At 38.7% G+C, this 27,501-nt stretch overlaps 1 protein-coding gene and 1 long non-coding RNA gene across 8 annotated transcripts in view; one reads left to right on the top strand and one right to left on the bottom strand.

Annotated features, from left to right (window-relative positions):
• Positions 1–27,501, bottom strand: part of pde4ba (phosphodiesterase 4B, cAMP-specific a) — a 620,756-nt gene that overhangs the window by 23,987 nt on the left and 569,268 nt on the right. For all 7 annotated transcript variants that reach the window (XM_063064159.1, XM_063064161.1, XM_063064163.1 and 4 more), the window contains one exon: positions 24,192–24,304. In XM_063064159.1, coding sequence (XP_062920229.1) covers positions 24,192–24,304 — 113 coding nt within the window. The remainder of the gene's footprint in view (positions 1–24,191; positions 24,305–27,501) is intronic.
• Positions 25,367–27,501, top strand: part of LOC134354826 (uncharacterized) — a 46,655-nt gene continuing 44,520 nt past the window's right edge. Inside the window, exon 1 of the long non-coding RNA XR_010019899.1 lies at positions 25,367–25,509. This is a non-coding gene — a long non-coding RNA (uncharacterized LOC134354826). The remainder of the gene's footprint in view (positions 25,510–27,501) is intronic.

Genomic DNA, 27,501 nt, shown 5'->3' with positions numbered 1-27,501 from the left:
AGGTATGATCTGAACCAATCTTCTCAATTGCACAAAATAAGGAGAATAAAAAAGGTATTACAATGATTTACAACAATAATTAGAGTAATTCTAAGAGGTTTAGATTTCTCTGTTGACACAAGGAATATAAAATTAAGGTTTGTTATACTGATGGATTCCATTTAGCTGTTTTTTGTTCAAGGAGTTATTAAAATTTAAAACAGATATATTTTCAGAAGCAAGTATTTTATTAAGAGGCTATTTGCTGATATTTGTACATGTGTAGGTTTTTAACTAATGTTATTTGAAATTATGGATATAGTGCCAGCAAGTAGAACCAAGTTACTGAGTGAGTGCTTAACAATGGTATCCTAATAAATCAGTTCCACCTTACTGAGATCACCCAGGCGAGACATTCCTAACTATAAACACAATGTTTTGTATGGTTTCATTAAACATTCTACAGAGAAACTAGCTTTCTCAGACAATGGAGAAAGTCCCAATATTGAAGAAACTGATACATTGATGATTATTTAAAGCTTGTACTACAACCTGCACTCCCCATAACAGTTCCCCTTTAAATTCTAGACGAAGCACAGTGCCTGCATAAAAATGCTATTCACTCTGTGTCTGATTGGCTTTCAGCTCAGCTGCAGTGACATCACCTTGGCTTTCTCTGCACTGCTGATAAAGAGCATTAAAACATGGGAGGGCAGCTACATTAAGGAGCCCCCGAGAATCTTGAGCAAGTCAAAATAGCATCACAAATTGAACATTAGAACTCCACTGGTATCATATCCTGTACTATTGCTCCAACTAGCTACCTAAAGAGTTCCTGCTATATATTACATTACCGATGAACAAAGTAGTTGCCTGGATTCTCATTTATTTTGCATAATAATTTAACTTGCATCTGCCACTGAATTCAAGGGAGCAATTGTTGTGAACACATAAACCAACACAACCTCTCCAATGATCATGGCCAGTGTACCTTATGTAATAAGGTTTAATAACTTCACTTTAATTTGTTTAAAGTTTGGTTTTAAAAAATCAATTGACAATTATTCTTATGAACTCCATAGATTTTGCCTGCTTTCTGTGATCTCAAACAATAAAATAAAAAAAAATGAGATTACGTACAGCTTCACAGGTGAAGGAGAAAGCTCATGGAGCTTCTTTTCAAGGGGTCACCAGGTATTAACCAAGAATGAAGAGAGGTATTTTTTTCCCCGCAGTGTCATTACTCTAACCAAACTGCTCACCTAGGACTACCTGTTTTAAATATGATAGTTTTCACTGAAAGGAGTCATTCAATTTGATAATACAACATTTCATTAAAGCATCTATCATTAAAAATTTGACTTGGTCCTAGCAGAAGGTTTAACAGAGGCACATTTACAACATTTAAGACTACCTTTCAACATTACAAACCAATTCTGACATGTGTACATGCTAATGTTGAGGTTCCATTATAGTACGTCAGAAAGGGCACTCATCGGAAGACTGAAATGCAAATCACAATAGTGCCTGTGAAGAATACTGATCTATTACCAGAGGCCAGTTTGCTTACATTTAGGATTAAATGGGCAGATTTAATGCTGATAGCTACAGAGTGGTTAAATTACCGAATAGCCATCTAGAGACCTCAGTTCTTGATCTAGAGACACAAATTCTAATCCCTCAAACAGTAAATGGGGTTAGAATTCAAGTAATTAAGTGAATCTGGATCAAAAAGCTATCAATAATATTTGTGGAATAATTGTTTTGCCATTTAGAACTCAGATGATTCACTGCTGTGCTTCAGGGAAGGAAATTTCCTGTCCAGACAAAAGAACTGTATGTTTTTGAAATCCACCAATGTGGTTAATTCTTTATTACCACTTGGAAATAACATGAAGGGCAGTCATGGATGGAAAATAAATGCCAGCATCATTCACATCCAATGAAACAATAGATATGGTAAATATTTTACAGCCTAGGGCTAATGTAACTGATGGGTCAATTTCACAAGAGTACAAAAAACCAGGGCATTCTTCCTGGAGTTGGAAACTCTGTTCTTCCACACAGTCAATAAGCCTCCAAAGGTGTGAATGAACTGTTTCAAATTTTTCAAAAGATCATGTCACCAGATTATGACTAGGCCATTGCATCTTTCTTCAGTAACATACAGCGATTTGTAATAGAGCAGAGGTCTAATGAAATACCAGATAAACAGTCATTCTTCACATTGAACCAAGACAATGAAGATCAACAATTCATATGACTCCAGAGGGAATCACAGAAATGCTCCATCTTGTCCTTACCCAATGACTGTAATTTCCACTCGGAATCTCTGATCAGTACTTGGGTGTAATCCTCTAATTTGGCTTAGAATTACGATGATGCATTGCTGTAAAAATTGCTTTACACAACTTCACTTTTATGAATTCCTCTCAAATGACAGAAAAATGCAGAGGATAGTTACTGTAGTAGTATTTTCCCTTCAAAGGGTTTAACAGGCCCTTGGGGTGCCATGGTAGCATGGTGGTTAGCACAATGTCATTACAGCTTGGGGCGGTGGAGAATGGGAGTTCAATTCTGACATCCTCCGTAAGGAGTCTGTACGTTCTCCCCATGGAATACGTACATTTTCTCTGGGTGCTCTGGTTTCCTCCCACAGTCCAAAGATACACCGATTAGTAAGTTAGTTGGTCATTGTAAGTTGTCTGGTGATTAGGTTAGGATTAAATTGGGGGTTAGTCAGCAGTGCAGCTTGAAGGGCCAGAAGGGGCTATTCTGCACTGTTTCTCTAAACAAAATAAAATAAAATATTCCATTTCAATGCTGTAACTTTCATCCTTGTTGTTACAAAAAGAGTAAACTCAAGCATGGCTATGGCTTGAAAACAAATTCAAATTTATGAATAAGTTGTCAAAATCATCTTTGAGTGGTTGCATGTCAGATGTAAAAGACATCGTTCTAGACTGTTACTACAAACCATGTAGAGCAGCTTTAGATTATTCCATTCTCACTCAACCATTTTGTCCTTTTTCTCTTTTTTAAAGTTTGCTTTTGCCTGTTCTACCAAACTTAGAACATAAAATTCGTGTTCTTGTAGGGTCCTTCAAATAATAGCAGCTTATCAAATAGCTGGACTGCTAATAGTCCAAAAGTCTGTGTGGTCAGAGTCAGATTCATAGCTTTAATTGTTGGAAACTGGGAACTTTGTCTCCAGAAGCTTAGACTGTTTACATAAAAAGGTACAGTATCTGAACAAATATCATATACGCATGAAGTCACCAAAGTGGCAAAAAAACAGCATAAATGTAGAGAGCAGTCAGACTTATTAAGAATGGTAAAGAAACATAAGAAGAATGATAGAAAGATAGCTAATTGGAATCCATTCCTCTGCCTTTGATTTCTGTGAGGGATGATTTCTTCATCTGTGACTCATTGGTATATCTTTTTAGTTTGTAGGAATTGTTTCAGTGCTTTGCAAATCCTTTGTACTTTAATTACTCCTTAGTAATTAGGAATCTTTTTTCCAGATATAGTGCCTTTTAAAATATTCAGCCCCCAACCCTTTGTATTGTATTGTACCCTTTGTAAATGAGTACTACAACTAGAGATGTTCATCAATTTAACTGAGAATTTTTATTTGTGAATCACATGCACCTTCCTCCCCCCCCCACCAAAGTAGAGCCCACAAAACAGGGAAAAACTGTAAAGCATGAAAAACTAAAAGTTCAAAACCTGAAGTGTCAGCAATTCAAAAGAATTCATCCCCCTTTGCTCAGTACTTAGTTGAGCCAACTCTTGCAGCTAAGACAGCCAGTAGTCTGTTTATATAGGCTGTATTAGCTTTGCACAATGTGATGAAGCAAGATTTGCCCATACCTCCTCACACAAGACCTCTTCTACATCTTTACAGCAACTTCTAAATGGTCATTTACCAAGTCCTTATGGGCAAAGATATATTTTTTTTTAAAGCCAAGGCTTCTTCCATAAATTCCTTTTTTTTGCAAGGATTTGGAGACTGTGGAGCCACTGACTTCTGCAACACACTTCCAGTGACTGTTGGTGTCACAGTAGCCTCTTTTACAAGTGCCATTCTTCTCTGATGACTAAGCTTATTGGGGCAGCCTATTCTAAACAGTATGACTGTGGTTTCATATTTTTTCTGCTTTTTCATGATGGACTGCTCTGAGTTCTGAGGTGTGTTTGGTGCCTTTGAAATGGTCTTGTACCCTTCCCCAGATTTGTGCTTCTCTATTATCATTTTCCTGACTTGCCTTGAATGCCCTTTTGGCTTGATCTGTTGAAAATCTACCATACTATTGAAGCTTACAGACAGAGGGGGTATTTATTCAGGTGCTCCTCCAATTTTCTACATAACAAATTATGTGAGTTGGTAAGGTAATATAAAGCATTCTACCTGAGGAAAGTTACTGTAGTAATTACAAAGGGGATGAATACTTTTTCAGTTTCACAATTTTGTTTTTTAATTGTAAGTAAATTTTTGGCAGATTTTGGAATTTTTCTTTTGATTTAATATGATGCTCAACGTTTTGATTAGCTCAAAAATCCTACTTTAATATATTTTAAATTTAGAAAATGAGACAGTAAAATGTGAAAATAGTTGTGGGGGCTGAATACATTTTCAAGGCACTGTAGAAAACCACTGAGTTTTAAATCTGTTTTATGAATTTTGCTGGGGTGGCAATATTCCCAAAATTAAAATCATGAAGATCGAGTAAGGAGTAACTCCATTATCTTACACTGTGACTCTTGAGAAATCAGCCCAGATGCTGTGGGCCAGCATCCTGTGTTCTATAGACTGTGTGTATGTTTGCAAAGCTGTCCTTTTAACTTCACTGATTATTGCCTGCCATTTACATTAAGTACTGAAGAGTGGCTCCCATTTACGACAAGAATCTGAACAAAGAATATTGGCTGAGCTTGGCAAAATAAAAAGATCCGATTATCAGCAAGGAGGAGATGCTAAATCCAATCTGCACAGACCGCAGTCTCCCGGTGAGAAAGTCAAGGATCCATTTGCAGAGGGAGGTACAGAGGCCAAAGCTTTTGGAACATATTGATTAAAACTGAAGGTACGATTGTGTTGAACACTGAGCTGTAACTATAAATAACAGCCTGATCTAGGTATTAGTATTGTCCAGGTGATTCAAGGCTGAGTGGAAGCCAAGGAGAATGCATCTGCTGCAGACCTATTGAGGCAACAAGCAAACTGCAGCAGGTCCAGGTCCAGGTCCCTGCTTAGGTAGGAGTTGATTCTAGGCAAGACCAACCTCTCAAAGCACTTTGTCACAGTAGATGGGAGAGCCACTGAGCGACAGCCATTGAAGCAGCTCACTCTGCTCTCCCTGGGAAGTCAGTGAGGGGAGGGTCAGATGTCCCTGGCTCAAAGTACCATTCTATGGAAAGGAAATGCCTGGAAGCACCTCCACCTGAGGAAGGGACGATGGTGCACGCAAATCCAAATAAAATTATGCTTAGAAACAATTGGAGAATTCCTGTCATTGGACATCATGACATCTCTTGTCAAATATGAAGCCTCCTGTTGATAGCCACCTTACTCTTCCTTAGTGATGAACCAGTAATTTTTTTCCATGCTCACCATCACTTGGACAGAGGAGTGCTTGGGTATGATACAAAAGCAGTTTGAGAGGACCTTAAAACATCTATCACTAAAAGAGGCTTAATATCAAAATTAACTCATTTCTAAAAGAACACATGGCAAGGTGGAAATTCAGCAGGTGCCTACACTCTTCCTGTTATGGATGTATATATTGATAATAATATTATTAAAAGTAATTATTGCATAGAACCTATGCAAGTAACTCCTATGATCATATAACGATATCTATCATCCATTCTCTTACACAGGACTGCCATTGTCCCATAAGAGACAGAATCAGGTCAGAATTAGAAAATCAAAATGGGTACCTAAAAGGAAATACTTGCCATCAGCAACCAGATATCGCCACAACTTATAAACTACTGGTCTGGTAGTTCATTCACTTTGCCAATAGACTGGGTACACTGACTCAAAGACCGTATATGAAGCTGGTTATAAAGGAGAACTAACAGGAATGTTTGTTGCCTAACCAGTGAGGTTCACATGCATAGCAGCAATTTTGATATTCATATGAGATTACTTCCTAATTAAATAAAACTGTTTTAACCTTGTGCTGTGATTTATGAACATTTATAACTTTCCATGACATGCAAAGCATGAAGCAAAATGTTGTTTTATTCATAATCAGAAAGGACTTTTCATGAGTAACAATACAATCCAACTTGGGTAACAGTATTATCCAATTTAAGCTGGGGCTATGAATGCACAGAACTGCAACCCACAATGTTAAATTATGTGAGGTCAACTGAAGCTAATCCATAGGGGGAGCTATATCCATAAACTTCAACCGTTACTTTCTTGGACTCCTGCTATATAATCTCCTATGAACGTTGTGATTGTGCCCCATTAAAATTTGAAAACGTTGAACCTATTAATGCACCCACAGACACTTATAATTTCATCTGCAACTATTTCAATGCTACTCTTGAGCGGCTGACATTATTGGTTTGATATTTTGACATTTTATTTATGCCTATCATGTACAGTACTTGGAGGTGCAAGGTGCAAATTATCATTATCTATCAAACACAATTTAAGTAACTTGACAGCACTATCTGTCTTACTGCTCCAGTTATTACAAAGCTCAAGATAGAACACACCTTGACAAATTGTTTCTGAAATGTTGTAAAGCAGCATGACTAATCTTGGGCTTCAACTTGTCGGGAAAGAATCAAGTAGCTTGGTACAACCAGCAAAGCAGACAACTAAACTAACACTATAAAAGTTATACAAAATTGTTAAGGATTTAAATCATTTTTGAATGTATTAGTTTAAGCCAAAACAGTGGAATAAAATGGAACTGGAAAGGATCAAAGTTTAAAGAGTACCTTTCATTTCCCATTCAGGATATCCATATAGTTGTTGATGACATACAGGCATCATAGAATCAAATTTATGCACAAGTTGAAACAAATAGCAATATGATAGTGATCAGATATAGTCTTTCAATAATCTTAAGTAGCCATTTACATATGGGAGCACAATTCTCTTGTTTCCTTTGAATTATACCTGAAAGGAGCTGAAACCTTAGTTTAACTCTTTATCGAAAAGATAGCACCTGCTACATGTTACATTTTAGTGGCAACATATACATGTGTACTCATATTTTTGAACTGAAACTCTAATATAAGAATATTTCAAAGAAGTAATCAGGAAATTCAACAACTTGAACAAATTTCCAGATGGAGAAGACAATTGGCATAAAATTATTTAAGAAACAATTAGACTCTGCATTTCTTTAGATGGATCAACAGAGGTAGGTCAACTGGCTTCCTCATCCAAAATAAATTAAGTTAGTTGTCACTACCTATTAGAATTTTGAGAAATTCTTTCCCCTCAATTCCCATTCTACAAACCTGTGTACCTGGACTGATTCAGCACGTTGTACATCATCTTCAATAGTCAACATATGACCTACCTGCATTCTTATTTACGCATCTGAACAATTTTCAAATGCAGTGCAAATTTCAGTTTAGAATACTTCTGAAATTGTATCTTTTCAAATCATTTTAAAGGGAGTCAATGTCCTGGCAGATAAAGTAACTTCTGTTATTTATACATCTATGTTTATATAGTTAATAGAAAAGATTAGTGTGGGAAGCTCTCAGTAGACTAGGGCACGAACCTGCCATTTGGACTAACGTACAATCATTTAAATTCATGACCTGAATTGTCATCTGTAGTTATTCCCCTATCACTCAGCACATGCTCAAAACGTTTTCTCCCAAATGTAACTCAATTTATCACTACTTCAGATAGAATTGTGACATCAGTTGAAAAGCAAATGGAAAATATAATGGTTATCAAGATTATCAGCAGGAAACCTTGCCCTTTTTAACTGGGAATCACAACATCATGGCAGCATAAAGGAACTTCAGAAATTTAACATGAAGCAGACAAAGCAGCGAGTAAACACATCATGAAAGTTAGGTTGTCCAAATTCACATAAACAAATTTAGCATCAACGGAAAGATGGTTCCATCACAGATTCTTGTGGATAAGATATCATTCCACGAATCTTTGGAAAACAATGTACTATATTTAGGAACAATCAACTGGTTTAAGGACATGTCAGAAATATTATTGCTTGTGGAAACAGATATTGTTGGTTGACAGACACTCAGATGTTATGCCAACAATGTAGCTTAATAATGAGCATCCACTTAAATTAACTCTTTAAGTAACGCCTTCGTGCAGATTGCTTAGACCGTAAGACATAGAAGCAGAACTAGGCCGTTTGGCTCAGTGAGTATGCTCCGCCATTTCATCATGGCTGATCCACCTTTCCTCTCAGCCCAGTCTCCTGCCTTCTGCCCATATCCCTTCATGTCTTGATCAATCAAGGATCAGTCAATCGCTGTCTTAAATATACATACAGACTTGGCCTCCACAGTTGCCAGTGGCAATGAATTCCACAGATTCACCATTCTTTGGTTAAAGAAATTCCTCTCATCACCATTCGAAAAGGACGCCCCTCTATTCCAAGGCTGTGTCCTCTGGTCTTAGACTCTCCCACCATAGGAAACATCCTCTCCACATCCACTCTATCAAGGCCTTTCATCATTCAATAGGTTTCAATGAAGTCACCCCTCATTCTTAAGGATTCCAGCAAATACAGGCCCAGAGCCATCAAATATTCTTCATCTGACAAACTGTTCAAACACAGAAACATTTTTGCGAATACCTTTCGAACCCTCTCCAATTCAGCACACCCTTTCTACAATAAGGGGCCTAAAACTGCTCGCAATACTACAGGTCAGGTCTCATCAGCGCTTTATAAAGTATCAACATTACAGTTTAGTGTTGGTGAATACAGTTTTAAGAATGATAATCAATAAAGCTTCTCTGATCAAGTACCTCTAATTTGTTGATGGCTTAATCTATATGTTTAGTGAAGTGTTACCAGAGAAGAATGTAGTTTTGTAGGATAGCCAGCATATTGCTGTAGAACTCAAAATCAATCTGATCATGATATGGATGGTCATTCTTCCTTATTTCTCAACTCACTCAATGATGCTCCTTGTATTCAGCCGGAAGTTCTGATTAACAACTTCCATGTTATAACTTGCCAGTCCTCTACTATTATTATGCACGTGCTTACATGATCAATGGGTCATTCAAAATGAAAATTCTACCACAACAAGAAATGCATATCCAGGATGCTTCTGGTAAGAACTGGGCTGAAATACAGTTAGTCATGAAGGTACATTTGTCGAATACTTTTATGATGATCCACAAGAAAAGTTAGTGTCTAAATTAAGGAAGAAAATTATTACAGACATGGTAAGAAAAATATGCAGGAGATATACATCAAGAAGAATCAATATTAAAAAAACTCTTCAATATCTCATTTAAGTACCTCTCTGTGAAGCAGCAGCACTAATTGCTGTACCACAATGTTGTATATCTTTGTAAGTTTTTGCTTGGAATCTACAAACTTAAAAGTTGCTGATAATCATGAGGGAGCAAAAATAGCTTTGAGGTCCTTTTAATTTTAACATTGCAAACCCACCAATTTATGATATTAGTGTTAACATAGAGCATAGACCAGTACAGCATTAACCCTTCAGCCCACAAAGCTGTGCAGAACCAATTAAACTAGTAATCATATGGTCAATAGAACCAATCCCTTCTGCCTACAGATTGACAATATCCTTCCATTTTCCTCACATTCATGTACCTACCTAAACATCTCTTAAAACCCCCTAATGTATCTGCCTCTATCACCACCTCAGACAATGCATTCCAGGCATCCACCACTCTCTGTGTAAAAGACCTGCTCCTTACACCTCCTTTGAAATTACCTCCTCTCACCTTAAATGCGTTCCCTCTGGTATTAAACATTTCAGCCCTGGGAAAAGGATATTATCTGTCTGCTCTATCTATGTCTCTCATTGTCTTATAAACCTCCATCAAATCTTCTCTCAGCCGTTGTGTACTTAATACTTCAGTAAAGTTTAAGTAATATATTGTAAAGATATTGTTTAAGCATTTTTTGTTTAAATAATTTATTATGGATTATATGTAGAAGTACGTGAATGGCGTACATCATTATGTCACCAGGTCATAAGTGCACACCTCACAAAGTAAAAATGAAGAGTACATGTTTATCCCTGTAGTTAGGTGTTTTTCTATCAATTAATTGTAAGTTTTGGAATTAGAAAATGTAACAATGATGAAAGGGAAGATTGAAACGAGCCCAAAATGACTACCCACTTGTTGAAACACAGTGAGACATACGAGTTTCTTACAAAACGCAATGAGAAACAGATAAGTAAAAAAAAAACAGCACAGCACGTGTTTCTTCAGGAAGAGACAGAGCCAGCAGAATTTTTTAAAAAGGCAGAAAATGGACAAATTCATAAGTTCGTAAACAGTGAGTACCGGAGTGAAAATAATCATACATTTAACAAAGCAGAGTTGGCTGGCGACATAGGAAAGATGGGCATGTTTGATTGCACAAAAGATAGCTGGCTGATGTATACTGAGTGAATTGAGCACTATTTTAAAGCAAATGGAATAGCTGATGAGAAACAAGTGCCAGTTTTGCACTCAATGGAAGAGTATAGAGTTTGCTTAGAAGTTTAAATAGTCCAACTAAAACGGCCAGAATGAGCTTTGTTGATATTGTGAAAGTAATTTAGGAACATTTAGAACCAAAACCATTGCTGGTTGCAGAATGCTTTAGGTTTCATAAGTGGAATCAAAAAGAAGTCCATTTTAGCGTACGTTGCTGAATTGAAGAAATTGTCTGGGCATTGTCAGTTCTGTGATGGGGTTAATGATGCACTGAGAGATTGTTTAGTTTGTGGAATCTTACAATATATTCAAAACTGGCTTCTAACTGAAGCACAACTCATATTTAAAAGAGCAGTGGAACCTGCTGTAGCAATAGAAACTGCAGACAGAAAAGCAATTGAATTGCAGTCAGAAATGAAAGTGTGCATGAACAAAATAGCAATGTTTAAACCAAGGTTTTCTAACATGGGATCCACGGACACCTTGGTTAATGGTAAGGTTCCATGGTATAAAAAGGTTTGGGAACTCCTAGTCTAAACAGAAACCTTCCTGGATTAAAAAAAAGTTTACTGTTGTGGCAGGAGCTCATATACACTAGATCAATACAGGTTTTAAGGAAAAACTTGCAGAAAATGCAACAAAATAGGACACATAATAAGATCATGTTGGGCAGACAAAAATAAACTTTCTGCACAGGGAAGTGAAAAAGATAGAAAATCAATTTGCAGCTTTAAAAAGAGTACTAATCTGCATGCTAAAAATTCTGATAATGATGTGAGTGACACAGTCTGGGTAGCCTTGAGATTTACAATGTGAGAACTAATGAGAAACAAGCAATATGGCTTATGGCAAGTGGGAATGGCAACTTAATTAAAATAAAATTGGATACTGGCTTGCCTGTTTCAGTGAATCCACAAAATGAGTTTGAAAGACATTTCAAAGATACTGAACTGAAGGCTGCAGACATCCAATTAAGAACTTGTACAGGAGAAAAGATAACTCCTGTGGGGATGACATTCATAACAGTGAAATGCAACAGCCAACAAGCCACATTGTGTTTGTATGTGGTACAAAAAAGAGGGCCAGCACTGTGGGACTGTGTTTGGTTGAGACAACTACAACTTCATTCTTTTGCGGCCACATGCGCTACAAAAGAGTTAACTGAAAGCAAATTAATAAAGGTACAGCAGTGTTCAAGGATGGTATTGGCAAATTCAAATAGTCAGATAGCTAAATGGGCAATGCTGGTGGTCCCAGTAGCCAAGAATTATGTAAGGTTCCATGGTGATTTTAAGGTCTTCATCAACCCAGTACTGAAAGCAGGTCAAAATCCTTTCTCAGGATAGAGGATATCTTTGCAAATCTTTCAGGAGGAAAACACTATAGCAAAATTGACTTAGTTGAGGTGTACCCACAGATGGAGATGGAAGAAGGGTTTCAAGTGTTCCTCACCATGAACACAGACAAAGGGATTTATCACTATAACTACCAGGCTTATTTTTTCTGAGTGGCATCATCACCTACACTTTGGCAGAAAGCTAAGGACCAAGAGCTGCAAGGCTGCCCAGGCACTCAGTGTTACCTGGAGGACATCATTGTCACCAGTGAGGATGACAAGGAACATCTCCAAAATCTCAACAGAGTGTTAAAAAAGATTAGAAGATTATGTTCTCAGAGCATGATGCAACAAGTTTAAATTATTTAAACCAAACATCACTTACTGTGGTCAACTACTGACACACAAGAATTACACAAGTGTACTGAGAAAATTCAAGCTGAGCCGGAAGCCCCAAAGCCAAAGGATATGTAACAGTTGCAACCCTTTTAAGATTTTGTCAATTATTATAAAAGATTCCTGCCAAATCTGGCCACTGTTCCCTACCCCTTGAACTCATTACGACAGACTGGGAAGAAATGGCAATGAACAAAGCAGTGTGAGGCGTCCTTACCAAAAGTTAAAGGAAATAGTGATGTCGGACACAGTTCTCACACAGTGTGATGCACATCGTCCTTTGAAGCTTGCCATGCACGGTTCAAGATGCCAATACATCCAGAAGAAAGATGTCCAGAGCTGTCAGAATCACTGCCATGAGAGTTAACCCCTGCAATCACCACAGAGGAGCCCCCAGGGCCCGAGATTGTTTCACATTCATAGGTCTCACCTGCCAAGCAGATTGATCCCGCTTGTCTGGAAAGACATTATCCCACAAGATAAGAAAGCCTCTGAGGCAATTAAATCTTTAGGCCTGAATGAGACAAATTAAAATTTCCTGTGCTGTGGTGTCTGTATAATAATTATATTTTATAGTATACTACGTACTTAAGTTGAGATCCATTCTATACTGAGTTGGAGTTCATAGCTAAGGAGGGAGGAGTGTTGTGTATTTAATATTTCAGTAATATTTGAATAATATTGCAAGCATACTGTTTAATTGAGCATCTTGTTTGCTTAAATAATTCATTACAGGTTATATGTAAAAATGTGTGAATTGCATATGTCATGATGCTACCACATGATGCATGCACACCTCAGTTAAAATAAAACTTTCAATACACGAGCTGTCTCCCAGCTCCCTTGTTTTCCTTCCAAATAGTTTTATATTTTGGAGTTACAAAACAGCAACACACATTTCTGAATCCTTTTGTTTTTACAACACAACTTACTGAACTTTCCTGTGCTTTGTGTGGGTCCTGACCCAGACCACAGCAACTTTGTGCAGGACGTAACCTGGAGCACAGCAACCTCGTGAGGGGCGCAATCTAGAGCATGGCAACATTTTATTTTAAACACTGGTATCAATGAGAAGAGGGCAGGTATTGGGTGATGGAGGTTTTTAATAAACTAGGTTGCTTTCAGGTGCAGCATTTCCTGATTTATTTACACAGATTTCTCCAAGAGCAATTCCTACTTTTAGGACAATGTTACCCGAGTTGTTATACTTTATGAAAATATAGTTGGAAGTAAACAGAGCAATATCATGCAAATTCAGGAAGGGGCTTTCTTCAGTTAAAATTGACTCTAAATCTTATCCTCAATTTTAAATCTATTCATAAAAATTACCAAAATCTGAATGGAGATCGATCCACTATTTGCATGCTACATCCCCTGTAATAGAGTCAACTGAAAGCATTTTAAGAAAGGTACCGGATGATGCCTCTACGGTGTTCAGTGATGGCACTGGAAATCTCAATCAAATCAAGGGTAAAATAGTGTCAAATGAAAATGCCACACCTAAGTTTTACAAAACCTATTTTATTCCTTATACCATCCATGAGAAAGTAGCCAGTGAGCTAGAATGCATGGAGGAATTCTTTCCAAGGTTGAGTGGAGCCCATGGGTAATGCCAGTGGTCCCAGTAGCCAAGAAGAATGGATCTGTGGTGATTTTAAGATCTCCATCAATGCAGTACTGAAAGTAGATCAATAACCTTTGCCCAGAATATTTGCAAATCTTTCTGGAGGAAAACACTTCAGTAAAGTGGACTTAGCTGAGATCTACTACAGATGGAGATGGAGAGGTGTCCAAAGTATTTCTCACCATAAACACTCATAAAGGGCATTATCGCTATAATAGGATTATTTTTGGAGTAGCATCTACACCTGCTCTCTGCATAAAGCTATGGACCAGAGGCTGCAAAGTTGCCCAGGCACTCAGTGATACATGGATGACATCACTGTTACCAGTATGGATGCTAAGAAACTTCTCCAAAACCTCAAGACTGTGTTCAAAAGATTAGAAGATTATTGGCTCAGAGAACAATGCAACGAGTGTGAGTTCTTTAAACCGAGCATCATTTGAGGTCACATGATTGACCTCAATGATTACAAATACGCTGAGAAAATTCAAGCAGTGTTGGATGCCCCAAGACCAAAGGATGTGTCATAGATGTGGTTTTTTTTTCGGGATTTTCAATTTATATTAATAGGCTCCTGCCAATCCTGGCTACTTGGCTCCATGCTTTGAACTCATTACTACAGATCAGGAAGAAATGGCAATGAACAACAAGTGTGAGATGACTTTGCGAAAAGGAAAGGAAATGGCAACGTCGGACAGTGTACTCACACATTAAGATCTATATCATTCAGTGAAACTTGCCTGTGATGCCTCGCCTTATGGTATAATGCAGGTGCAGTCATGTCACGTGTTATGATTGATGTAAGTGAACACCTCATAGCCTTTGTATCACATTCCCTTACTGTTGCAGAGAAAAATTACACACAGGTTGACAGAGAGGCCTTGAGTCTGGTTTAGGGTGTGAAACATTTCAACCAGTACTGATATGGGAGAGAGTTTCCCCTCATCACTAATCATCAACCACTAGTGTCCATTTTCAATCCACAGAAGGCTGTTCCACTAACAACAGCGGCAGCATGAATGCAAAGATGGGCTCTGTTTCTTGGATGGCATAATTACAAGATCGAATTCAAGAGGACATCTCATCATGGAAATGCTGATGATTGTCTTGTTCGCCCTTGAAAAAAGAAATAACTGAAAATGTTTCAAAAGTGGACACTCCTCTTGATATATTCTCCCTAATGCAAATCAAAAGTCTAAAAGAAAACCAGAAAAGATCCTACATTCTCTCAGGTCTACATGGCTGTGCAAAATGGCTGCAATATGCAGCAGAAACTCCTCCCCTCATTTTTACCAGTGTCGCGATGAACTTGCCCTTGATGGAGGTTTCCTTATGTGGGGCTTGAGAGTTGTTGTACCATCCAAGCTGAAAGGTAAAATGTTGGAGGAACTACACGCAAGTCATCTAGGTGTGGTCAAAATGAAAGTGTTGACTCGAAGCTTTGTCTGGTGGCTTGGGATAGATCAGCAGAATGAGCAGCTTGCCGTCCACTATTTGGGATGCTAACACATCCAGAAGATGCTAAGAGCAGCATCTCTCCATCCCTGAGAATGGCCTGCACTGTCCTGGAAAAGCATTTATGTGGATTTTGCTGGACCATTCATGCGCACAAATTTTCTGGTAGTAGTGGATGCAGCTGCAAAGTGGCCAGAAGTGTTCCCAGTAGCCTCCACTGCAGCCTCACACATTGAGAAGAGACTTCTCAACACATCAACAAAGGCTGATATTCCAGACACTTAGTTAGTGACAACAGACCACAGCTGGTGGGGGCACAGTTTCACTCATTCTGGAAAATGAATGGAGTAAGACACACTTCATCTGCACCACACCACCCAGCAACAAATGGCTCGGCGGAAATGTTTGTCCACCGTCTAAAGAACTCACTGCGAGCAAGGTCAGCAGAACACACAACACTGACACTGAATCAGAAGCTCACCAATTTCTTCCTTGCATATCAGAATGCAACACACTCCACAGCCAATAACTCACCAGTTCCTGTTCCTGGGTCATCCCTTGCATTCACGCTTGAACCTGCTCAAATCCAATCTTAGAAGTCGTATGCAGGACAAACAGCTGAGACAAATTGAGGGCCCCTCAAACAAGGAGTTTCAATGTTTCACTCTTGGACATACAATTCTCCCATGGGAATACACAGGTGACAAATGCAGATACTTCTGGAAAGATGAAGGACAGAACTGGACCACTCTCCAGCACAGCGGAGATCGAGTCTGATATCACTTGGAGACAACACCTCAATCAGTTGAGGAGAGCAGAGTCCATTGTTAGAGAAGAAAGGAGTCGTCCAGAGCTGTCAGACCCACTTCCTGAAGTCCCAGAGAAGACTCCTACAACCTTTACAGAGGAGGACCCAGAACCTGAGATTGTATCACAGCCACAAGTCTCTCCTGCCAAGCAGAGTGATCCCCCTTGTCAGGAAAGACATTATCCCACAAAAGTAAGAAATCCACCACAGCTTTAGGCCTGAATGGGACCATTTAAAATTTACTATGATGTGGATGTCTATATAGTAGTTGATTTATATAGTGGACTGTATAAAGTATATCTTCTATATTGAGTTAGAGTTTATAGCTAAGCAGGAGGAGTGTTGTGTAATTTAATATTTCAGTAGTATTAAGTAATATTGTAAGTATATTGTTTGATTAAGTATTCTTTGGTTAAATAATTCATTACGGGTTCTATGTAAAAGTACATGAATGGCATACATTATTATGCCACTACATCATAACGGCTTGTCTCACTTAAAGGAAAAATAAAGAGTACATATTTATCCTGGACTCCCTGCGTTTTTCTTTCAATTAATTTTGTGTTTTGGAGTTACAAAATATAACATCAGCCTCCTCCACTCCAGCAAAAACAACCCAAGTTTGTCTAACCCCTCGTATAGCACATGCCCTCTAATCTGGGCATCATCGTGGTAAATCTCTTCTGTACCCTCTCCAAAGCCTCAACATCTTTCCAAGAATGGGGCAACTAGAAATGTATGCAAACTCTAGATGTGGCCTAACTAGAGTTTTACAATCTGGCAACATAACTTCCTGACTTTTGAAATCAATGCCTTGATTATTAAAGCCAAGCATATGGTTCTTAACCACCCTATCAATCTGTATAGCCACGTTCAGGGAGCTATGAATTAGGACCCCAAAATCCCTCTAGTCATCACACCTGCCCATAACAGTGTACTCTCTCTCTTTACAGTATTTGTTGAAATACTGTGTGAGGTAGCTGAGTAATTAGATGCCAAGAAGAAAGCAAAAGGCAATGTATTGGCTGTGTGTTTGCTAGATAGACCACACAGCATTAATTTGCTGGATGCAGTGTGGTCCACCAAGCAAATATATTAAATAAATGGTAGAACATGTACTATTTAGACTTTCAAACTAACAGTCAAAATATGGCCTATTTTCTTTTCTGGATATTCCCATTTTCAATCCAAGCAGTACTAACATCAACAATTCAGTGATAAAGTTAGTACAGATGCCTGCAGCTGATTTTCCTGAGGAATTTAAAATTCTGCCACGATCTTGATGATAGATCCCCTTTAATTATTAGTAATCATAGTTGCCTTTAGTTTACTGTTTGCAATCAGTTTGAATAGAAAGGTTAGAAGCTGCACACGCCTACATTCCAAATACTTTAGTGCCTTTGTACTGTTAAGTAGCCAGGAACGAGACAGGAAGTACAAGTCACTCTTTAAGCAGATACCCGGTGCCTCCTGTCAGTCTTCAATGACGTCTTTTGGGTTTAGCAACACAGTCAGGAACTCAGCAATGATCTCGCCAGAAAACAGTCACAGCTTGTGCAACTGCAGTAGATGTGTTCACATTTCTATTGCAATTTCCACCCCACATTGTTCCACTGACTTCTCTTCCTTTCATAGTTATCAGGAATACAAGCATCCTGTTTTTGATAAAGCAATCATGGATAACTTTTAACCTTTATTTCAACCACAATGAAATATTATTGTGATTTCCATACTTTAGCTGCAACCTCTCTCTCTCTCGGGAAAACACTTTAAAACTTTAAGGCATTATTGTTATACATTGAACCCTGTTTTTAAAAAAATCCTTTTTCTTTTTGGGAGACATTAATTTGTTTTATGTTGGAGCTTTGATTTTCATAATGATGCATCTTATAATTAATGTGCTTGAGAACAAAAAGTATTTCAAAACAATTATTCCTCACACTTCATACTTTCTGGCTGAGAAATCAAAAATTCAACACATTCAACTAAAGCACTGTGGAGATGTTTTTATACCTCCCCAAACAGTTCCCTCAAAAACCCCATTCAGTAAAAAAAAGTTAATTCTACCTTTACAAATCATGGTTTGTAACTTAATTACAAAACATTCAAAATTTCCAATTCATTTCAATCTGTCAATATGTTGCTTGAATTTGAAGTTAAGTGATGTTAATCTGTGAAATTTTCCAGTTGAAAAGTTAATACTGGGGGCATGCATTTAAGGTGAGTGGAGGAAAGTTTAGCGGAGATGTCAGGAGTAGTTCTTTATAAAAACAAAGAGCAGTGGAACACTGCTAGGACTGATGGTAGAGGCAGTTACAATAAGGGCATTTAAAAGACTCTTAGATAGACACAGGGATATAAGAAAAATAGAGTATGGGCAGTGTAGGAGAGAAGAGTTAGGTTGATCATGGAGTAGGTTTATATATGTTGGCACAACATTGTGGGCCAAATGGTTCATATTGTGCTCTACTGTTCTATGTTCTAAATACATACATGTACAAACGTTTGTAGTTAGATTTGTGGTCTCTTTGATTCATTCAGAAATGATTTTTTGATTTGTTTCTAGGAACTTGTTCCCTCTATGTTTTGGACAGAATGTTGACCAGATCATCATCATCTTCATCATCAGGTGCCGTGCCCAGTTTGAGCTTTGACTGCCATGGTCCACACTCTCCTGTTTTGGGTCAAGTGGATCAATTCATTGGTATTCATTTCCAGTTCTCTGGCTGCTGTCCCCATCATCATTTGTCTTGCCTTCCTTTTGCTTTCTTCCCTTCAATCTTTCCCATAATTACCATGCATTCTAACTCCTCTTTCCTAATCACATGTCCAATGAAGTTACGTTGCTTTTTCATGATCTCATACATTATTTCTCTTTTCGTGTTTGCTCTGTTCATGACACCCTCATTAGATATTCATTTCATCCATGATATACTTTGCATCCTCCTTAAAAACCACATCTCTGCTGCTTCAATTTGTTTCCACATGTTACTAGATATTGTCCAACATTCTGATCCATATAGCATAACTGGATAAACCTAACATTTCAGTACTCTGAGGCAGGTTGTCATGCCTAGTTTAGTGTGGTCAGTATATTCTTCATTCTCGTAAAGGTGTCTTTTGCCATCCCTATTCTTCTTTTGATGTCCATGTCACACCTGCCATCTGATGTCACCCAGCTTCCTAAGTTGCAAAAGTTCTGTACTTGTTTTATGTCTTCCCTGTTTATTCTCAGTCTGCTGATAGGATTCTCCTTCTTTTTGGATATCACCATACATCCTGTCTTTTTACAATTAACAGATAGACCCATTTTTGCACTTTCTTCAACAACTATATCAATTAAGTTGACCAGATATCTTACCAAAAAGAAATGCACTGGGACATCTCATTTGCAGATCGAAAAGGTGCACAGCCAGAATAACAGGCAGTAACAGACATGGATGAGTGTTGCAGTTTTTACAACCCCATGCTTAGTACAACTGGACAGGCCATTGCTGAAGCAGAGGCTGGGAATGGGTTGAAACAATGGAAGAGTTTATTCTCATACATGCATTCTTCTCCCCTCTTCTTCAATTCGCCACTCTGGCGTCTTACCTCTTCTCACCTGCCTATCATCTCCCCCTGGGTCCTCTCTTCAATCCTTTCTCCTGTGGTCCAGCCTCCTCCCCTAACAGTTTCCTTCCTCTCCAGCCCTTTTATCTTCCCTACCCACCTGGCTTCACCTATCACCTTCTAGCTATCCTCCTTCCCTTCTCCCCACCTTTTTATTCTGGCATCTTCCCCTCCCCCACCCCAGTTCTTTCCAGTCCTGAAGAAAGGCCTCAGCCTGAAATGTCGACTGTTTATTCATTTCCATAGATGCTGCCTGACCTGCTGAGTTCCTCCAGCGTTTGTGTGTGTTGCTTCTCACATTCAGTTTCCCTTTGACCTACCATCTTTTCCAATTCAGCACTACACAGAACAAAAGAATTTGCTTTTATTTTTCATCCCAACCTCTTATAAAATTCAATCCTCCATGCATTTCGGGAATTCTAAAGCTGCAAATACCTAGACAGGCAATATCGTAAAGCATGATGAAAAACACATCACGCACGGTCTAACATCCTTAACCACCCGCTCATATATTGAAACTGTCCATAACTTGAGCACACAGATAATAAAGGTGCCAGCTTCACCCCCCTCCCCCACCCCGCCAAACCCAGCAGAGAGCTTGGCAAACACACACACTTTTTTGCAGAGGACTAACCAATTACATTGAAGGCTGAATGATATGCAAGTTAAAATGTTATTGTAACCCAGGTTAATTCAAACCAAATATGTAATGTTAGAAAGCTCCACCTGTGGAGGGATGAAAATGAGGTTTACCAATTTTTTTAATAAAGAGAACCTGAGGAAAAACTGTGAGAACGAGGTGCGACTGACACAGGCACAGACAAGAAAGAGAAATGCAGCAAACTTATTAGAAACTAAAGATATAAACTGTTAAAAGTGAATTAGTATTGAGTATCTCTACCCTACTTACTTGTAAACCTCAGGGTGAAACCCCTGGAGGAGAGACGATAGTGATAAAAGGGCTAACTGAAGCTATGACTATAACAAGCAGCAGCTATAATGAGCCAATATTGGCAGAGACGAGTGTCCAAGATCTCTAAAGTGTAACCAGGAATTAGTTCTGTGAAACAATATCAAGGGATTTGGTTAGTTTTTTTTCCGTGTATGTTTGTGAAGTGACCATCCACGAATGATCAACTATTTCAGACAACAAACCAAGAAACAAGATGGCGAGCCACCCAAGATCGAAGAACCAGCATGGGAATGAAATGTTTAATGAGGTAGAGGATTTAATACGGTTGGATGTCCAAGTTTATTTTCATTCGAAGGATTTAATTTGATTTTCTGCAAGAAATGATTAATTTGTAAAGACTTTGATAAGTTACAATGGGATTTACCTTGCTGAAAAGTTGTGATATTGGAGAATTGTCTTGAAAGGAGTTAAGCTGGATATATATATAATCTTGGAATTTGAATTTGAATCTGTAGGGATACTGACTTGAGCTGAATTATTATTCAACTAACTAGGGATAAATAGAAAGGCAATTGTTAGTGTGTAAACCTTTAAATAGGGGATTACACTAGATCTAATTAGTTAGTGAAAATGGAGTAACAAAGGTTATTCTAATGAATTTCACTGATTCTAACTGAAAAGGAATTTGGTTTTCGTTTGATATCCGAGATTTGGAATCTAAACAGAACATTGGAATTTTAAATTGTTCTTACTCATATCAATATTTTGTATATATTATTATATACAGTGTTTGATTTCTATTTACTGTCTCCTTCCGATACCTAGACTTTTGATGGGCTACTAGCGCCTAGTGTAGTACTATGTAATTTGATTTTCTCATAAAGAATGTGGCGACCAGTCACACGAGATAAGACAAGCCCTACACAGATGTCACATTATGGTTTTGAAGCCTGCCAGAAAACCTGTGTATTGTGGCAAGGACCAAAGTGGGGCCTTGCATCAAGCTTGGAGCTCATTCCATACAGCAGGGAAGTAGCAGCAACTCATTAGCCCAGTCGTTAACTCAGCCAATATTTCTGGCTCATATTTCAGACTGTAGTTCAGCAAAATCAACAGATTTTAACTTCTGTCATGACAATGAATACCAGAAAATCCTGATTTTTTTTTTCTCTCTTGTTCTCATCCATCAGGCACCCAACCCTGACCGAACCAGGTTCAGATTCAGAACCATTGTTTCAGGTCATCCTCCAAAGCCAAGAACATTTAGTCTGCAACTTTGCATTATTCAAGCTCGATCCATTCTGAAGGCACTGAACAAGAGAAGAAGAGAAAGGTACATGAACAATAGGCACTCTGAAAATGAAGAAAAACCTTGATTGGGGGCATTGCTTTGCAATACAGCATGCTTTGATTTATATGTTCAGAATGTTTATTTTGTGTTTGTTTCATTTTTACAATGTGGCTAAGTAGATCTCTTGACTGTGACCAGAAGTTAGCTGTGATTTGAGACTGTTCATGTGGCCACCTGGGGCTGAGTGGATTGGAAAACCCAGCTGAATGTATTGTTTGCACGAAGACAATCCGTGGAGGAAGGCGTTTATTTGTTGCCCAGTTCCTCACCACTCTGCCAGTGCCCTGGTGCTGCAGCTCATGTAGCTGTTCCATGGTTCCAGTGTGCCAGTCAGTTCTGATATGTGTGTGTGTGTGTGTGTGTGTGTGTGTGTGTGTCTGTCTGTGTCTGTGGAGTTGCCACATTTTTCCTATGACCATGTGACTTTTCCACAGGGTGTTCCAGTTTACTCCCATATCCCTAAGGTGTGCTCATTGTTAAACTGACTGCTACAATTTTTCCATTCATATAAATGGGAGGCAGGAAAATTGGAATGCAACAGAGAATAGTTTACAGGTTAATAGGTGGGGAATAGGAAATAATATAAATGCACTGAGAACTGGCATAGACTTTCTGGGCTAAATGACATCCATCCATGTCATAAAGAAAGAAATAATTGCAATATTCCTGTTGCCAAGATAATTATTATCCCTTATAATTGCAAGACTGTGGGGTATGTTGTAAAACTCATGAAATACAGAGCTCCAGGCAGTGGATTTGTTATTTCAGGACACTGTGGTCTGCTTTGTCATATTTTATGTGGTAACATAGCTTCTGATGTTCATATCGCATGAGTTGTGCGCTACCCATTTTGACAACTGTTGACCCTTGTTGCATGGAAGCCATTTTCTGCTTTGCCATGTTGAGTTAAGCAGCAATGAGCTGGTGAACTGTGGTAGCATGAGGTATAGGTGTTAAAATGAAAAAGTTAAGTGTTATAGAACTGAAACAATTAAAGTCAGTGCCTCCAGTTTGTAATACTGACTCAAACATAAAATCATTCTTACATCAATGTCTACAGATATATTAAAAATATTAAATTTTCTTTTCTGGTGCTTGGATCCAAATACAGCCCTGATTGATTAAATGAATTCCATTTCCATAATTTAACAGTCCTGCATGTGATGAATAAGGACTATTCCTATTTTGCTCATACTTCACTTATTTGTTGATTTTACTGGAAAACATGGGGAATTCCATAGAAAACAAAACAACGGAATTCTGACATGGTAGGTGAACCATACTGTTGAGGCAGAGCAAAGATCCTTTACAACTATTGATGGTATTACTCACAAGAGTGTTCGGATAAACTTCAGCACAAAACTAGAAATGAAAACTCTTTAAATTACTGATATTTTGTTAATAGATATTAGCTGTACTGTATCCTTTGCATAATATTCGACACTATACTAATGAGTAAGCATACAAGAACAGAATTAAACATGTCAATTCATGACATTTCAAATAATACCTTTAGTCATTCTGCACAAATAATAACTGGTGAATACATAGACATGTTTAAAATTATTAGAGGTCATATTTCAGATTCAGTGCAGTACTGTAATATGAGCTATTACATGATCTCTATTTAAAATATGCATATTTGTTTTTGAACTGTTAATGAATCTGTTACTATTCTATTGTTTAAGTCTACTAAATGCACTAAAATATATGAATAATTGTGATGATATTAAAAACAAAACTAGTAACATTAAGCTGTTCAAAGTATTCATTTCACTAATAATTAGGCAGCAATACAATCTATTTAAGAGCAACAGGTTAAAAAATTATATATATACACACACACATCTAAATAAGGGTTTTAGTTTTCTTTGAAGATTTTAAAGTTTTTTAAAACATGAATGCATTCTGGTGTAAAGTTGATAAAATATTTCACCATAGGTGCACATTAGCATTTAATCATAATATACTGATAATTCACAATTACATTTTATGTCAGAGATATTAGTGTTTTTCCATTTATTTTGTCAAGCATGAAAACATAATAAACAATTGTTTACCTTATTCGAAGCCATTTCGCTGACTGACCGGTATGTTTGTATTGTCTCAAGTTGATCCAAACACCAGTCTAATTCTTCCAGAGTCTCCATAGCTAACTTTTGGTAGTTTTCTTCTGTAAACAAGCACATAGGCATGTAGTCAGGGTTTAACTGCTGCATCGTGTCTATTTCAGAATTACTAGGGCAGCCCAATGCCCGACCACAATGTTCCTTCATCGTGCGAGCCTCACAGTCCTTCACAGTTAATGATCAGAGTTACGGGACAGCTATCCTTGCGTTTGTTGACAAGCTTCAGATTCAGAATATTAGCCGGGAACGCTCTTCTAAACGTGGAAGGGGAGTGGAGAAATGACACCATGAAATTTGCATAATAGCGAAGATTTCCCAAATCGGACGTCACGTTTCCAGCATAAAATTAGTCAACAGTACTGTTTACTCCTTAGCGAAACTATGACAAACTTTAATTTATATTGCATTTACGTTACGGAGCACGCTTGTAGGTTTCGTAAATTGAAAGAAAGTTCGCCTTGGAGTCTTACAGATTTAGGGAAACCCCTCAGCATCACAAGAACAGCCCGATTTTTGCCGGACACTTGTTGCCTTGTGGGCTTTCTCTAACTTAATAAAAATGTAACTCCATCAAAGCTCACACAAGGGTAGTCCCTTTTTCCTACTTTGTATCTTATGTGCTTCAGTTGTATTAAGTGTTAGCTGAATGAATAACGTTGTTACTCGTTAAAAGCCAGAAAATCTTACTGAACGGTGACACAAACCACTTGGAAAGCCTGGACTGGATTTTCCCCAATCCTAACATAAAACGCGAACTGAATAAATTAGTCAATTACTGATAATAATGATGCTCTGCACCTCATAGCCAATTATTCACTACGGGCTATCTATTCTCCTGTAAGCATTACACCGTCTTGCTGTTCCTGCTGGGAATATTTAAGACCATCCAAATGTTCAACCGTAACTCCAGCTGACACTGGATCATTTAGAGGTCAGTTAATAAAGCTTAAGTTCTTTCTGGAACTGATTATGTGGATTAGAAGGTCATTAAATCTTGCTGATGATTTTATTGATATGTGTTTAGCAAAGCTTTAGGCAATTATTTGGAAATCTTACAGTAGAATGAATTTTAAACTAAAAATATTTATTTTTTCCTTCATAGAAGCGGATTAATCTGCCAACATTTCCAACAATTTCTGTGTTTGTTCCCTTTTGGATAAAATAAATTAACTTGGTAACAGGAGGCCAAGGAGATGGTGGAAGAATAACTTTGTGAGTGGAAGTATGTGAACAGTGGCAAACTGCAGAGGTTAGTATTGGTTCCCTTGTTTCTGATATTCATTACTTCGATATAAAAGCAGAAGACAGAGTGAGTACATTTGCAGATGACATGAAAGTTGGTGGTATTATGAGTAAAAAGGGTACAGCAGGAGACAGATGAGGTGGGAAGTTGGATAGAATTTTGGCAAACAAGAGAAAATCTGCAGATGCTGGAAATCCAAGCAACAGACACAAAATGTTGGAGGAACTCAGCAGGCCAGGCAGCATCTATGGAAAATAGTAAACAGTCAACATTTTGGCACTGAGACACTTCATCAGGGCTGCAGGAAAAAGATGAGAAGTTTAAATAAGAAGATGGGAGAAGCGAGGAAGAAGTACAAGGCAGTAGGTGATAGGTGAAATTGGACGAGGCAGAGGAGTGAAGTAAAGAGCTGAGAAGTTGATTGGTGAAAGCTATAAAGGGCTGGAGAAGGGGGGATCTGATTGGAGAGGACAGAAGGCCATGGAAGAAAGGGAAGGGGGAGGAGCAACAGAAGGAGGTGATGAGCAGGTAAGGAGATACAGTGAGAGGGGAGAATGGGAATGGTGAAGGGGGAGGCATTACCAGAAGATGGGGAAATCTATGGTCATGCCATCAGGTTGGAGGCTACCTAGAAGGACGATAAGTTGCTGCTTCTTCAACCTGAGTGTGGCCTCATCGCAGCAGTAGAGGAGCCATGGACTGACATATTGAAATGGGAATGAGAAGTGGATTAAAATGGGTGGTCAGTGGGAGATCCTATTTTTTTCAGGTGGAAAGGGCATAGGTGCTTGGTGAAGCGGTCTCCCAATCTACGTCAGGTCTCTCTACCTGAAGTACCACATAGAGTAGGTGACCCCAACAGACTCACAGGTGAAGTGTTCCCTCACCTGGAAGGACTGTTTGGGGCCCTGAATGGTAGTGAGGGAGGAGGTGTGGGGGCAGGTGAGCACTTGTTCTGCTTGCAAGGATAAGTGCCAGGAGGGAGAACAAGGGAGAGAGACAAATGGACAATGAAGTCATGTGGGAGCGACTCCTGTAGAAAGTGGGGGGGGGGGTGCAGGGAAGGGTGTGCTGGGTGGTGGGTTCCCATTGGAGGAAGTTACAGAGAATTATGTGCTGGATATGGAAGCTGATCGGGTGGTAGATGAAGATGAGTGATCCAGTCCCTGGTGGGGTGGAGGGAGGATGGAGTGCGGACAGATGTGTGCAAAATGGAAGGGATGAAGGTGAGGGCAGTGTTGATGATAGAGAGAGGGAAGTCCCTTTCTTTGAAGGAGGACATCACCTTAGTTCTGGAATGAAAAGCTGCATCCTGAGAGCAGGTGTATTGGCAATGGAGATGGCATTTTCACAAGACACAGAGTTGGAAGAAGTATAGTCCAGGTAGCTATGAGAATCAATGGGTTTATCAGTAGATAAGCTGTCTCCAGTGATAGAGACAGAGATCGAAAAGGGGGAAGGAGGTGTCAGAAATGGACCAGATAAATTTGAGGGCAGGGTGGAAGTTGGAGGCCAAGCTTATGAAGTCGACGAGCTCGGCATGGGTGCAGGAAGCAGCACCAATGCAATTGTTGATGTGGCATAGGAAAAGTGTGGAGTAATAACAGTGTAGGCTTCAAACATAGACTATTCCACATAGCCAACAAAAAGGCAGGGATAGCTAGGATCCATGTGAGTGCCCATGGCTACACATTTTGTTTGAAGGAAGTGGGCAGAGGCAAAGGTGAAATTATTGAGAGTGAGAATCAGTTCCACCAGATGGAGGAGAGTGGCGGTGGAGGGGAATTGGTTATACCAGGGCTCGCACACAAAATGTTTCAGGAACTCAGGTCAGGCGGCATCTATGGAAATGATGCCAACTTTTTGGGCCGAGACCCTTCAGCCAGACTAGAAAGGAAGGGGGAAGATGCCAGAATAAGAAAGTGGGGGGGGGGGCATACGACAAGGTAGTAGGTGATAGGTGGTGGAGGGGATGAAATAAGAAGCTGGAAGCTGATA

Source organism: Mobula hypostoma, chromosome 12 (assembly GCF_963921235.1).
Source record: "Mobula hypostoma chromosome 12, sMobHyp1.1, whole genome shotgun sequence".
In the NCBI taxonomy this organism is placed as follows: domain Eukaryota; kingdom Metazoa; phylum Chordata; class Chondrichthyes; order Myliobatiformes; family Myliobatidae; genus Mobula; species Mobula hypostoma.
Note: the sequence above shows the minus strand (reverse complement) of the source record. Positions and strands in the feature narration are given on the sequence as shown.